This window comes from Rhineura floridana, chromosome 11 (assembly GCF_030035675.1).
Source record: "Rhineura floridana isolate rRhiFlo1 chromosome 11, rRhiFlo1.hap2, whole genome shotgun sequence".
Lineage (NCBI taxonomy): Eukaryota > Metazoa > Chordata > Lepidosauria > Squamata > Rhineuridae > Rhineura > Rhineura floridana.
This window is the reverse complement of record NC_084490.1, coordinates 13,947,211-13,962,689: the sequence shown is the minus strand read 5'-3', so window position 1 is coordinate 13,962,689 and position 15,479 is coordinate 13,947,211. Positions and strand designations below refer to the sequence as shown.

At 42.1% G+C, this 15,479-nt stretch overlaps 1 protein-coding gene across 1 annotated transcript; it reads left to right on the top strand.

Moving 5' to 3' along the window:
* LOC133367440 (vomeronasal type-2 receptor 26-like) lies at positions 1-11,247 on the top strand. Its single transcript, XM_061591543.1, has 4 exons — positions 1-144; positions 5,764-5,991; positions 8,566-8,692; positions 10,334-11,247. Exons 1-4 carry the CDS (start codon positions 1-3, stop codon positions 11,245-11,247), a joined length of 1,413 nt encoding a protein of 470 aa, XP_061447527.1.
* The last annotated feature ends 4,232 nt before the right edge of the window (positions 11,248-15,479 follow it).

Below are 15,479 nucleotides of genomic sequence, written 5' to 3'. Positions count from 1 at the left end.
ATGGATCTCCTTTTCAAAAGGCAGAAGAGCCCCCTGAACTACGTTTGTCACAAGACATACAAGCTAATGGCCATCATTGGTGGGCTCACCTCTCATAACTCCAAGCAGATGCCCCACATCTTGAATATCTACAAGATGCCACAGGTGGGTCTGTCTATATTCATAGGTGCAATCAGTAGGGGTTAGGGAGCAGGCCCACTTGTGTTGCAACCCACTTCCTTTCCCTCCTCAGAATTGGTGTGGTTAAATGGCTCTGCTATTATCCCTGCACAGATCTTGTTCAACTCAGTGGCTAACTACCCTTTCTGGGGAAATGCATGGTTTGGAGTCTTGTTCTTTAAGAGGAAAATCCAGAAGGCCACACCATTAAGTCATATGAGAGATCAGGAAGGAAGTTGTAGTTTTACAGCAGAAGTGTGTTTGAGTGGTTAGACCATCAGAATTATGAACTGGACCAGTTATATTGCCCTTTTTTTTACCTCCCCCATTATATGTTTTCTGCCTAAGCTTTACTAGGGACTTGTAATAATACCCGTCACATCTTTCTGGCAGGGATGAATTTGTCCCACCCTGTTAAAGCCTTTAGAGCATGCAAGTGGATTAGGAATGCCATTGGTTAAGACACCCGGGGACTCTAAGGCAAAGCCACTTCTCCACCCACCTTCTAGAGCAGACCAACCTGAGAGGCTCCTTGGTCTAGTACTCTAGGGGTCCGGGATATGCTCCCTGCTGAATGCTAGACAGTGAGAGTGGGGTGCACAATCAGGTCCTATACATCCACTGCTTTCCTAAGTTCAGTTCAGTTCTACACATTACCACATCAATTTGCATTTTGTTTTTTAAAAAATTCACCACCTTTTTAATGCAAATATCTCCTAATATACACATTTTGCCTAATATTTTGCCTAACATATTCATTTTTGGAAAGTGATTTCCCCTAAAATGGTGCATTTTCATTTTCAGTAACATAAGCATCTATATTCACACTTAACCATAATATATGCATTTTCGTACACATTACTTGAGTGGAGAACTACATTGCAAAATTCAGAGAGGTGCAAAGTTCAAAGGATGGCTGTGTTTCAATTCACTTATTGTTTCAGAAAGTGTGAAAATTGTGAGTTCACTTTTAAATGCAAACAATCAATTTTTTCCCCATTCCCAACTTGATACAGGTTTCCCTGCTCACACAGAAACAGATTGCTCAGTTCGCAGCAGATCCTCAAATTTCATTTAAGTACAACTTTATAACACAGGACTGTTTCTTAAGTTTTCATTCCAGTTGTGTGGGCAAAAAAAAAAAGGAGTAAATATTGTGAAAGAAGTCAGAGTGATGATGTACTTTCCACTTCCCACTGATACAATACCGGGAGTCATTTTTCCCACAGCAGGAAATTTGTACTTGAAATATACCCATTATAAAAGTTTGTGTACATTTTTGTGTACATGTGCTATCACTCACTCGCACACATTAAACTCATTCACTGCTTCCTGTTTGTCTATTCCCAATCATCCTCTCAGAGGGTTCATAGCACATGGGTCCATGTCTTAATTCTTAAAGAAGCAGGCAAAAACAATAGAGGAGAAGATAATTAACATGACATTATTGTTAGATGTAAAAGGATCATTGTCATTTTTCTTAGTTAAGCTATGGCTCATTTGACCCTGCATTGAGTGATAAAACACAGTTCCCTTCTGTCTATCGGATGATGCCAAATGAACGTGCTCAGTATGTTGGGATTGTTCAGCTGCTTCAGCATTTTGGATGGACCTGGATTGGCCTTATTGCTTCAGATGATGACAGTGGAGAAATGTTACTGAGGACTCTCATTCCTTGGCTGCTCCAGAGCAATATTTGCACTGCTTTTAAGGAAATTATTCCAAAAGTGAAGACATACTGGGAGGGAGAAATAGAAGTTAATAATAAATTGAAAAGAATTAGTTCCATTCTCTCATCAACCAAAACCAATGTGATTCTTGTTCATGGGGATTCACGTTCTATGGAGGGCTTACGAACAGTTATTTTAATATATGAAAATGCTGGAATTAATCCAATAGAAAAGGTTTGGATCATGACAGCTCAGTGGGATTTTATATCTGTATCCAAAACTGATTTATTCACACCAAAATCCTTTAATGGTACCTTGTCCTTTGCACTCCACACTAATGATATGGCAGAATATGAAGAGTTCCTTGAGTCTTTGAATCCTAATCAACCTATGCTTTTCATACATTGGTTCTGGTTCTATGCATTTCAGTGCTCATTCCCCATATATAACCTTATTCTGCCAGGTGCAGGAATCTGTACTGGGGAAGAAAATTTGAGAAGCCTCCCTGGAATTGTGTTTGAAATGGGAATGTCTGGTCAGACTTACAGTATCTACAATGCTGTTTATGTTATTGCACATGCTCTTCATGCCATGTTCTCATCAAGATCTAAGCCGAAGGCAATGAGAGATGAAACCACATTGGATCTTGTTAATGTTCATCCATGGCAGGTAGGATTTCCATGCCTATCTGTACTGTAATGTACTCCTCGAGATAGAGGGAACACCAGATGATAAAACATGAAGGCACCTTAAGCTGCAGAGTGAGTACAACACCCACTTGTGCCAGAATATCACTTATGTAGGTAGGAAGGCAGTAGGAGTGTGGAAGCTTTAAGGGATTGCACTGTCTGTCACATGTACAACTATCTGCCTGTTGGAGAGAAGTCATGAGTGTGCAATGAGCTTCTGGCTCTCCAGGAACAAGTTTGTTCCCTTGAGGCCAAGGTGGCTGAACTGGAAAAGCTCAGAGAGGCAGAGAAGTTGGTGGATGAGGCCTTCAGGGATAGTAGAAATACTCTCAGGGAGAATGAAAGACTTAAGGAAGGAGAGTGTCATTTTGAGGAGGGGGGGTCCTCTAGAAGGGACCTATTCCTTTGGAGGATGAGAGGTTGTCTTCTCATGCTGAGGATACTTCTCCATGGGCCAGAGAAATGCTGATAGTGGGTGATTCAATCACTAGGAGAATAGATAGTTGTGTGTGTGATGGGCGTACAGATTGCAGGTTGAATTGCCTGCCTGGCACAAAGTTTGTGCATGTTGCCTGTCATTTAGATAGTCTAGTAGATAGAGCTATCAGTGGCCATTGTGCACATTTGCAACCATTAAATTGGAAAATGCAGAAGAGGTCCTGGAAGCAACATTTAGGTTGCTAGGTAGGTTGCTGAAAGCCAGCACCTGCAAGGTAGCTTTCTCTGAAGTGTTACTAGTGTTTTGAAGGGGGATTGTGTTTCATTTCTGATATTGTTTTGGAAAACGTAAATTTGACAGATTCTGCTTAAATGTGACCTGAATAGAAATTCTTCCCTGTCCCAGCAACAGGTAGAGCTGAAAACACTCCTGGATTGGCTGTTATAGTCTAAAGCCAAAAAAAGAGGTGTTACCTATTGTTGTTGTTACAAGGTAGCAGTCAATAAAGGGAGAAATATAACCACAAAACCTCACAATGGTCCAGATCAGTACTTGAGCTGAGGACAAAAAACTGCATGCAAAAAAACTGGGAATGCCTGGGAAATTTTACTGGAAGGAAATGAGAATAATGGAATTAATGCTGAAAAAGAGGCAGAATGACATCAAAATGGAAAACAAAAGGGAGTTTTGGGGGGAAAGACGCAATAGAGCCACCCCATTTGAACAACAGGCCTACAGTATGGGCCAAAGGCAAATGGGAAGGATTTGGGTACACCCCAGATAGTTTTCTGAGGCCTGGTAGGAAGCACGAAAGGCACACAAACTCCTGCTTCCATGCTTCCACAAAACTGAAAGGCAAACTGGAGGGCAGACGTGAGGACATAAGGGTAAGCCAGCCGGAGAGCAGTCTCATGGCAAGCTAGCTGTACAGCAGCAAAAAGGGTGGGAGCAAGCACCTTTTATCTCTGCTTGCTACCTTCCTTGCCCTCTGAAAACCACCCTCCTGGGCAAAGGGCACTCGTCTGCACAGCTGCTGCAGCAGGATGCACAATCGAGAGGGACTGGGGCTAATCTGCACCTTTGGGCTGTCAGACACTGACTGAAAGCCCTGAAACCCACTCGAGTTCCCCAGAAAGGCTGTGGTTTTCAGTTCTGAAATGTTTTGCAACTGGTTGCTCTGCTTTTTTTTAGTTTTTTTTTAGTGTATTTGTGGTTTCTGATACGTGTGTGTAGGTCTGTTGCAGTTTTTCCCTACGTACTGGATATGTCATCCTGGTTTTTGTTTGTTTTTGTATTTGATAACATAGATTATATCGCAGGATATGCAGGTGATGTTCTGTCTGATGAAATAGGAAGTTTGTTAGACTTAATTAACAAAGAGGAAGAACTTCTAGATTGTATGCCCCCTTCCTGGGCATTCAGGTTTCCGAGGTACCAGAGAGATGAAGAAGGCAGACTGAGCAGGTTTACTTAAAAGGAGAGTGTTTATTGAGTAGCTTTCAACCCACAGGTGTACCCAATAATGGAACGGGCTGCCAGGCTCTGCATGAACATGGACCAGGCTGAACAGTGAACCGGGCAGCCAAGAACCCTTTTATAGGGCACATGCTTACAGCACAGTAATAAGCAACTAATAGACAAAGGATTAAGTCACCACTTTCCCACCATAACCATCCAGTGATGGGGCTCTTTCCCAGGATCATACAGCATAACAATAGCTGATAAGCAAAGCCTCTAATTGCCTGGCGGGGCATTAACTGCTCCAAGGTCTAAACTATCTGGTTAACAAGACACCTTCCCAGCATCATACAGACACTCTTGGCAGAGCATCAGAACTTTGCCTGTTAGGAACCCCAAATTAGACCCCACGTGGCTCTGAGCTCATACATTGACCATCCCTTGACCCATCTTCCTGCATACTTAGATGCTGAATGCTAAACTAGAGAGAACTAAGGCTGGGGGGGGGAAATACAAGTCCCCCTTGCCTGCAGGCAGCTATTCTGCTGATATAGCTGCTGAGCTTGCCCACAGGCCGGTACATAAATATACACCCTGAACACATTGGCACCACATGGCCTCAACCTGGAGGACAGTACCAACATCACTTAGCTTCTGCGAATGAAGCCCCTCTGAGCATTTCATACTCAAAGCTTTATAACTGCTCCTTACATATATTTGTATGTTCGCAGCTGATGAAAGTAGAAGCCAAAATATTTTAGTAGAAAAATAAAAACCTCTATTTTGTTAATCACACACAAACACAAACACACAATCATACACACACAGAAAGAGAATTGTGCCTATATGATTCCAAATACATGTTTCTGGGGGAAGTAGTTGTTGCTCTCATGTTCTGCTTGTGGGCTTCCCGAAGTTATCTGGATGGCCACTGTGAGAATGCTTGACATTGGTCTGATCCATCAGTGTTCTTCTTAATCTGTGCTTATGACAGAAGTTTAGGGACTGCAGTATCATTATAAACTTACATTGACTTTCATCTTAGCATGAAATTTGAAATGGGGCAAACCTGCTCTTTAATAGCTATGTGTCAAATTTGTGGAGTGTCCATTCAAAATACAAATTCTAGTTTATAATTTCATCTTCCTAGTATATGTGCAAGGTGCTAAGCATGTTAGTTCATCTAACCTGTATCCATCAATCATGGGTAGGAAGCAAAAACTTGAATATGATACCACAGCAGCAATTAGAATTATGTCAATAGGAAAAGGCAGAAGACTCCATGGAAATCACAGTAACCCTTTTCTACCACGGGCCTCTGTTCATATCCTTTCCTTCTCCAATCTAGCTTCACCTTTTCCTGAGACATATCCGCTTCAACAATAGTGCTGGGGAAGAAATATTTTTTGATGAAAATGGACAGCTGACAACTGGATATGATATCATCAACACCATCACATTCCCCAATTTCTCCTTTCACAGAGTCCGTATTGGAAGAATAGACCCACTGGTTCCTGAAGAAAAACAGTTCATCATCAATGGAAATGCTATTGTGTGGAATCACAAATTTAACCAGGTGGGAAAGAATGTTAATTTCCAGAACTATAGGTATGTCCCCAAGACCAAACTGTTTCTGATCCTGGCTCGACAGAGGGATGGAACAAACCCTGCCCTGTTGCATATCTACTGTACACAAACATTTTTTGAGGAATCTGCTCAAATTCTCAAGAACTGCACAGAAATTTTTAAAAAGTAAAAAAAAAATTACACAAGGTGTTCTGAGGGCTGCCACCCTGTCTTCCCTTGCTTGCTTTTGCAAAGTAATTACAGCTGCCAATGAGGAGTTACTAGTGCATGGGACTCCTGCCATTGTATACTTTGGGAGAAAAAAAGGCAAGTCCCCCTGGCAGTAATGGCTTTTGCTGATGTGCTGTCTGTCACACTCCCACCTACTATCACTCTGCCTTTGACAGAGGGAGACATGTTTTACCAGTCATACTTCTCTATCACAATGCTACTATTAGGAACTTTGTCTTATTCTTCCCCCACCCCCAGTATTCCTTATAAACATTCAGGTATACTGGGAAGCCTCAACCCCTGCCTTGCATACCTTTATGTCTTTAAAAGATGACAGCTATGGGCCGCTCCTTATCCTGATACCGTATCTCTCTGCGGTAACCTCCACTGCCACCAATTGATACTATTTCCACCTTAATTTACGTTTTGCCAACACTTGCAGTCTTTACAATAGCCAGCCAAGAATCAGGCATGTTTTAAACCGAACAGTTTTATTTAACAGAAGGTATGAATAAGCAAGAATACTTTTAACTCAGTTCTCAACCGTGCGGTTGCAGATGGTATTTTGTTTTCTTTATTTATTTATTTATTTATTAGATTTATTAGTCCTTCAGCTCACATAAAATACATTCGCTAAGTTCCTTAACTTCTATAAGTGCAATCTTGCCTCACTACCCACTATTAACCACCCTTCCAACACACTCTCTCCCAGTTTTCAGCCCTATCCCTCTCAAGTCTGTGCCCCATCTACTGTAACTGTCACCTGTCATTTTCTCAAATGTCAATCAACCACCCCCCATTTTCTCAGCCAATCATATATAGCATTCACTAGCATTCCATCTCACTCACTCCCCCTCCCTTTACTAACACTTACCATATATATATATATAACCTGATATACATGTGAAGCATCACACTGTCACTCTCCAATGGAATTGCGCATTTAACAATGTACATAAAGTACTTTGCGCATTGCAAGATACATTTTTAACATAGATATCCCCCAGAGAACAGTTGCACATCAAGACCTGTCAGAGAGACATGCTTTGTTGTCAATGTGTAGGGTTTCTTGCAAGTAGCTGTAATCATCTTTTAAAAAACAACAAAAAAGGCATTGAGGCCATTCTCAGATCACCTCCTATGAGAACCACAAGATGAGTGGAGAATCCAGTGATGTATGAATTCAGGGGAGTGGTGCAAAGGCCAATTCATACATTAGTCAGGATGGTATGAAATAGGTGATTCTGCATCAGGAATTGGTTTCATCGGATTCCTTCCCTATCCCTTAATAGGTACCACAACTGCAAAAGGAATAGGAAATACTATTGGTCAAGTTTGGTCTAGATCACATACCACTCCATATTTCTGAGCCCAAATTTGAGAATTTACCGCCCTGGGGTCCTGCTGGGAGGAAGGGTGGGATATAAATCAAACAATAAATAAATAATTTTGCAATTGTTTTGTGAAGCTGTTCAAGGAGATATTGGCTGTTGACTCCTGCATTTCAAAATCACCTGTGCACTCACTAGTTGGCCTTTTGAAAACTTTTGTTCACCAAAGAGAACATAGTCAATGCTAGCTCACATAGATTCACACAGCCCTCTTCTGTAATGCATGAACATATAAACTGAGGTGAGTAATGTATGTTTTCATTTGCAAAATTCACAAATGTATCTAGACAATTTATATTTTATATGAAAAGAAGGCAATGGCTTCCATATTTTTTTTTGTTCCTTGTTTGTTTACACTTGTCATTGGTCTTCCAAAGGTCTGAAATAATTATATATCCATATATGAATTGTGAGGCTGAAGAGAGCACTGAGATGAGAGGAGGATGAGAGGGGGCAAGGAATATGATGGAACTTCTTTGGGACTATTGGAAGATTCAAGGAAAGGAGTCAGGGATTGGTTGTTACTGTATTATTATATAAACTGATCTGAGCTGAATTCAAGCCCTTCTGTCAGGAAGGATCAGCTACACAGGAATTTCTGATTGAGAACTTTGGAGTTAAGCTGATCACAGTGCAGCATGGAATCATCACCAGTCAGCAGAAATTGCGAGCTTCTGAGCTGAACCAAGCTCAAATAAGAAAAAGTTCTGAATACAAGTCTTGCTTGGCAAGGAACAATTAGGAGCATGTTTTGAGGCTCCCAGTTGTTCCTTTGTTTGCAACCATTTCTTTATCTGTTGCACACCTTATGTCATACATGATACCAGGTGTGGGAGGGGCAAACATGGGATGGAGAAAATGGCCTCACAAGTCAAATTGGAGATCCTTCTGGTACTAATTAGGGCCATGGGCTGCAGGCTCACTACCACTGTTCTAAATCCTTTCTTTCTGGGGTTTTTTAGACCCAACCCAAATCCACATGTGTTGAGAGTTGCCATCCTGGACACAGCAGAACTGTGCGTGTGGGAGAACAGATTTGTTGTTATGATTGTCCTCAGTGCTCTGAAGGAATGATTTCAAACTTGACAGGTAACCAGAGACTGCACAATTTGAAGGCGATGGCAGTCCAGATGTTTGTAAAAAAATATACTCAAAAGTCTGCTTCACACTATAACTTTGACATGTCAATGGACCATTGTAGATATAAAAGCTTTCTTCTAGGGAACAGATCTCCTGCCTGCATAATGACCTCTCCTACAGAGCACAGTGGCTGCGTATAGAAGGAGTGAGACGATATTTTAGGTATCTTGGTCCCAAGCTGTATAGAGCTTTGTACACCACATTTTATTTATTTATTTTATTTTATTATTTGATTTATATCCCACACTTCCTCCCAGCAGGAGCACACAATCAGCACATTGAACTTAGTCCGGTAGCAAATTGACAAGAACTGCCATTCCTTTCAGTATGATAGCAAGAGGCTACCCTGGTGAGCACTCAGGCCACTCTATTTGAACTAGATGCACCTAACTGCAGTAACCCAATTACCAGAACATGAATGACAGTAGTCAGAATAAAATAGCTGCAGTTGTCTGCCAGGATTAAGGCAGTAAGAAAAGAGACATTCCTAGCCACTGAGATTACTTGAGTCTCTAGTGACAGAGGGATCCTACAGCACCCCTCAGAGTGAATATTTGCAAACAGGGATCTTATACATCCCCTTTTCTTCTCTCTTTCTTCCTTTAAATATCTGTTCCACCAAATCCCATACACTCAAATAGCACTTCTAGTACACACACACTTTGTCATTTCTCCTGTCAGAGGATGGACAGCAGGGCAGAAAGGGCAGAGGAGGTCCACAAACTGTGGTTGTTCCAGAACAGGTAAAAGAGCGTACTGACTACAGCAGGATGTCATGGGTGAGGCCAGAGGTGAGTGGGGAAGCAGATGTTGTACAGTAGGTTTTGTTCAATCGATGAACAACTCAGAAGCTTTTACACTCCACTCTCCATCCAAGCAAGTAAGAGGCATGATCACATTTCAAGGATCACATTTCACGCAGCCAGGCAAAAACTCTCAAGAAATTGGTGGAATGGGGGCCAATGAGGGGTGTGGTGTGGGGGAGGGGCATGGAGTGAGGGCTGTTTAGAGAGGCCTATACAGTCACATTTGGCCCCCAAGGCTGAGATTCTCCATCTTTGTTTTAAAGTCCTTATTGGCTTAGGGCCAGGTTACCTGAAAGATTGTCTCCTCCCAACATTATTATTTTCTTCAGAGGCTCTGCACTGCTATATGAAAGGAAGTGGACATCCACTAGGAAGAAGGCCTTTTCAGTAGTGGCACCTTGGTTGTGGTATAGTCACCCCCAGGAGCCTTGCCTGGTGCCACCCTTGTCATCTTTTTGGTGCCAGGGGAAGACCTTCCTCTTCACATAAGCGTTGTAAACATGGTTCCTGATTTTGGAGTAGAGGGAAATCCTAAATTTTCATGAACTCACTTGGAATTTTCCATTCTCTTTTAATCTTGAAATATTTGATAATTTTGCAATGTATTACATCGGAGGAATGTGTGATGATCCTAAACATTAGTAACAAATCAAATGAATCATCCAGTGCCATTATCCCTGTTGTACATCTATATATTGTCAGTGTTATATGCTTTCTTAAAAAGGAAAAGGAAAATATTCTATTTTTCTTCATACTTTTAATTATTGAAATTTATAACTTTCAGATGCAGACCATTGCAAGACATGCCCTGAAGATCAGCATCCAAACAGGAACCATGATCACTGCATCCCTAAATATATCACTTATCTATCATATGGAGAATCCTTGGGCATAATTATGGTTTTGATTGCTCTTTTCCTTTCTCTGATCACATTTGTGGTAATGGGAATTTTCATTAAATATCAGAATACTCCTATTGTCAAGGCCAACAATTGGAACATCACATGCACCCTTCTCACTTCCTTGTTGCTTTGCTTTCTGTGCTCCTTCTTATTCATTGGACAGCCTGGGAAGGTGACCTGCCTTCTCCGTCAAGCAGTGTTTGGAATCATCTTCTCCCTTGCTGTTTCTTGTGTGTTGGCTAAAACCATCACTGTGGTTCTGGCCTTCATGGCCACCAAGCCAGGAAACAGGATGAGGAAATGGGTAGGGAAGAGACTGGCAATGTCTGTCATCTTCTTCTGTACTCTCATTCAAACTGGCATCTGTGCAGTGTGGCTAGCAATTTCTCCTCCCTTCCCAGAATTTGACATGCACTCCCAGACTGACCAAATCATTGTGCAATGCAATGAAGGATCAGTCTCAATGTTTTACACTGTCCTGGGCTACATGGGGCTTCTGGCCATCATCAGCTTCACTGTGGCTTTCTTTGCCAGGAAGTTGCCTGATACTTTTAATGAAGCCAAACTCATCACCTTCAGCATGTTGGTTTTCTGCAGTGTTTGGTTATCCTTTGTCCCAACCTACCTGAGCACCAAAGGGAAATACATGGTGGCCGTGGAGATCTTCTCTATTTTGGCCTCTAGCGCTGGATTGTTTGGTTGCATCTTCCTCCCTAAATTCTACATTATTGTTCTTAGGCCTGACCTTAACACCAAGGATCAGCTTGTAAAGAAAAAATACATGGTGACTAACTGATATCCAATTCCTTCCAATATATGGCTTTCTTGATTTTCTTCTTTTTCATGATGTAAGGCAACATAGAAGGCTGTGGGTACTTTTATGTTTGTGAAGCACTTAGTAGGCAGTTAAAATTCCAATCTGTTTGGCTTTGTTGTCTCTTCTGCCCACTAAGTGTTCATCAGTTTCCACACTTCCTATGAAAGATGTTTGCATGTGTTTGAAGAAATCTTTGTTTTGATAATGTCTAAGCCTAGTTGGACCTTCTTCCAAAAAAGAAAAGCCCTTGTTCTCTGTTCAGGATTTATTTATGGAGATATCTCAGTGGTTTCTTTCATGCTTTGTGACAGTTAGAGTGAGGAGGCTGAGAGTAACTACACATTTAATTTAAATTACATACACACAAAGGTGATGGTTCCCCTGAATATATTGCTCCCACTGAAAAGCATCTATCCCCAAACTTGATATTAGTTTCAGGAGGGAATCTGCAATGGTCAGAAATCAGTTTTATGTATTGCTGTCTTGGGCCCCTTTCAGGGGAAGGGTGGGATATAAATTTAACAAATAAAATTAAATAGTTTAGCGGCTGGCATTATTCATTTTTTTCCACTCTTGTTTACTTTTATCTGTTTTAATTATGCGTTCCTCTTCGTAAGCTGCTCTGTGATGGCATCCCTGAAAAGGGAGGGTTAAATACATACACAAATGAAAAACTTCTCTATCTAGTTTATTCATAACATGCATATTTTGAAGAATAACACAACCAAGAATGTGAGAATATCAGGTCAAAATGTGAATGATGCAGAATTCATATGTTTGTACCAAGGCACTGTGTATTTCATACAGAATATAAATACACATGTGTGCACTGTTGGGGCCCTCCTGTGGTCTCCACCTTGTCATGGTCCCCAACACAGGGTCCTGGTCTCTTAGCGGTTCTCTCACCAACCCTAGCACAGATCTCTCGAGTTCCCACTGCTAGGCACCACCACCTGACACTCTCTGTAAACAATATTGCCTTGAGACTGTGCCTTAGTCTCCTCCTGGCCTATTGCTATGTTATGTCTGGCTGCACTTACAGGCCACAACCCCCCTGTATCTTTGTGCCTACAAAGATTGCAGCCCTGTGTTGTTTTGGATACCTGCTGATGTTACACTATTTCTTCACTGCTGTCACCACTGATATTGTTTCCCAACCTTGGTATATACCCTGCCAACCCTTCTGGTATGTGATATCCCCAGCCAAGGATCAGGTGTTTTGATAAAACAAGAACTATTTATTTATTTACATAGGGAATAACAAGATTACTTAAAGGATCAGTCAACATGTGTGTGATTTCATATGATAACCTGCCTCACTACCCACCTAAATCCAATCCACCCCTCCAAAACCCACAACCAAGAACAACTCTCTCTCTCTCAGCCCATCAACGAACCAAGCCTCACCAAAGCCCCTCTCAGAACCCAAACCACAAAGCCCTCCCTAACAACTGTCATCCACTCATTTATACCTTCAGACACCCAGGCTCTCAGCCAATCATCATACAACACTCTTCAACATTCCACCCCATGCACTCCCCCCTCTCACTCAGTCTACTTACCACATATACCCTAATAAACCTGCACTTACCATATTTACAGTATTATATTTACAGGGGCATCACAGGCACATGTTACCAAATTCTTCCAAGATACACAGCAAGTGGATTGGACTGTGAAAGACCAACCCAAATTGTATTTGCATTTTGACAAATTTGTAGGGCAGTCCCATATCTCAGAGAGGAGGTCAGGTCTCCTGCTACCCTGAAGCATTCACTATAGCTGCCCAATTTCCCTGCTTTTTAAAGTTTGATAGAAATATCTGTGGGTTATAGGTACATTCTTAAACCGCAAGGTTTTTTGCCTATTGGTGAATTTCTCTGCTTTTTAATCCAGGAGGTAAGAAATGGGATCCTGTCCAAGTTTGCTGAGAATGGATTGATCATTTGCATGCTTATTGAGTTCAGTGGGATTATTCCCCTGCAATCATGCTTAGGATAGGTAAAACTGACTGGGGGGGGAGGGCGGGAGGGCTGGAGTGGGCAAGGGAGGAGAAAGAAGGAAGACAGGAGGGGAGGAGGAAGGGAGAGGAGAGAGGAAGGAGGGGAAAAGCAGGTCTGATTATTTGCATGCTTATTGAGTTCAATGGGATTTACTCCTATGCAATCATGGTTAGGAAAGGGAAAACTGACCGAGGGGTAGGGGGAAGGAGCATATTGGACGGGGGCAAAGGAAGGGGGAGGGGAGGGCAGGTTTGATTAATTGCATGCTTATAGAGTTCAATGGTATTTACAACCATGCAATCATGCTTAATATAGGTAAAACTGACAATGGGGAGGAGGAAGGGGAGGGGAGGGTCAAAGGAAGGGGGAAAGAAGGTGTAAGAGGGAGGGGATAGGAGGGAGGATAAGGGAGGGTGGGTTTGATCATTTGCATACTCTTTTGAGTTCAATGGGATTTATTCCTGTGCAATTATGTTTGAAAATGGAAATGGACTGCCTTCAAGTCGACCAGACTTATGGCAACCCTTTGAATAGGGTTTTCATGGTAAATGGTATTCAGAGGTGGTTTTGCCATTGCCTTCCTCTGAGGCTCAGAGGCAGTGACTGGCCCAAGGTCACCCAGTGAGCTTCCTGGCTGTGTTGGGATTCGAATCCTGGTCTCCCAGGTCATAGTGCAAAACTGACCTGGGGGAGGGGCAGGGAGGGGAGGAGGGGGAGGGGAGGAGATTGGGTGGATGGGCACTGGACAGAGGGAAGCCCCTTTCCTTTCCAAAAGGAAAACATTGCGAACAGTCTCTTTGCTTTTCAGCATTTCCCTCACCTTTTTATTCTACAGCAGGCACATGTAGCCTCCCACCCAAATTTAAACCAAAGCTGTCCCTGGCCACATCCACACCAGGCCTTTATTTCACTTTGGACAGTCATGGCTTCTCTCAAAGAATCCTGGGAAGTGTAGTTAGTGAAGGGTGCTGAGAGTTGCTAGGAGATGCCCTGTTCCCCTTTTTGTTTCAGCAAGCCTAACCAGACACAACCTTTTTAGTCTGTTGCTGTTTTCATTGTTGTAAAAGTGTTTTTAAGTACTTGTTTTTAACTGTTTTATCTGTAATTTTAATGTTTTTTTGTAAACTGCTTAAGGTGTTTTTTTTTACAATCAAGTTATATATAAATTTTATTAGATAAATGAATAACATGCTTGGTATTCCAATTTGCCGCAAATTGGTGGTGTCTGGTGACTACTAGACATAGTGAGGAAGCTGAGCAGCTAATCAGCGATGGAACCTAGGGGATGGGAGAGAGCTCATTGGAGTTGGAGCCAATCGAAGCACCAGAGGCAGAGCCAACTCATTCCATCTTCCTCCCTTGCAAAGATACTGTGGTCACTTCAAAAGTCCAGTTTTATAAAAAGGAGATAAGTAGAAAACCACTGAGTAAAGAAGTCAGAGAAAACATGTGGAGTTAAAATAGCAAACTGGGTTATATCACAGTGTGCAAGTAAATGCTTTCAAGCCTTTTTTAAAAAAATTACTTTTGTTGTCAGAATCAGAGATGCAGTATGTCATCACTTAAACCTTTCTTGAGCACCAATAAAACTTTCTTCAGCATGCATATTCACATAGCCTTGTTACTTACAGTATCTTCATCAGCGTGTCAAATCCTGTATCTTCCCACAGTTTCCACCAACCATACATTTCTGGCCCAGTTCATACATTCAATTTATCCATCATCAATGTAGCAAGAGTGGTGTGTGCAGGCGCGCACACGCAGACACACGCACACCAGAGAGACTTCCATGAAGTAAAACTCATTGCCCACACACCCCAAAGAAGACTCGTGACACACGCATTGGATTAAATGTTATATTTATAACAACCTGCAAATCTGAATTAGAACATCTCCAAATGACCAAATTAAGAATATGGGCAGGTGAGGAATTGAACGAATTCTGGTAAGGAAGCATCCCTCTAGCCGTGGCTCCCCAGCCAAGGATTTGGAATGTCTCCCTCCTTGCCTGGTAAGCCACGGGTGAGGGTCCAGCATGCATCCCCTGGCCCTGCTGCACATTACGTTCAACCCAATATGCATGTCAGTCCACAAGGGACACCCCACAGTTCCCCCGAGATCTGAAGGCCTGATGCCTCAGTATAACCCAATATCCTCCTCCAAAGTTTCCCTGCTGCCCAACTCAATGCCATAAAAGGCATATAGCCT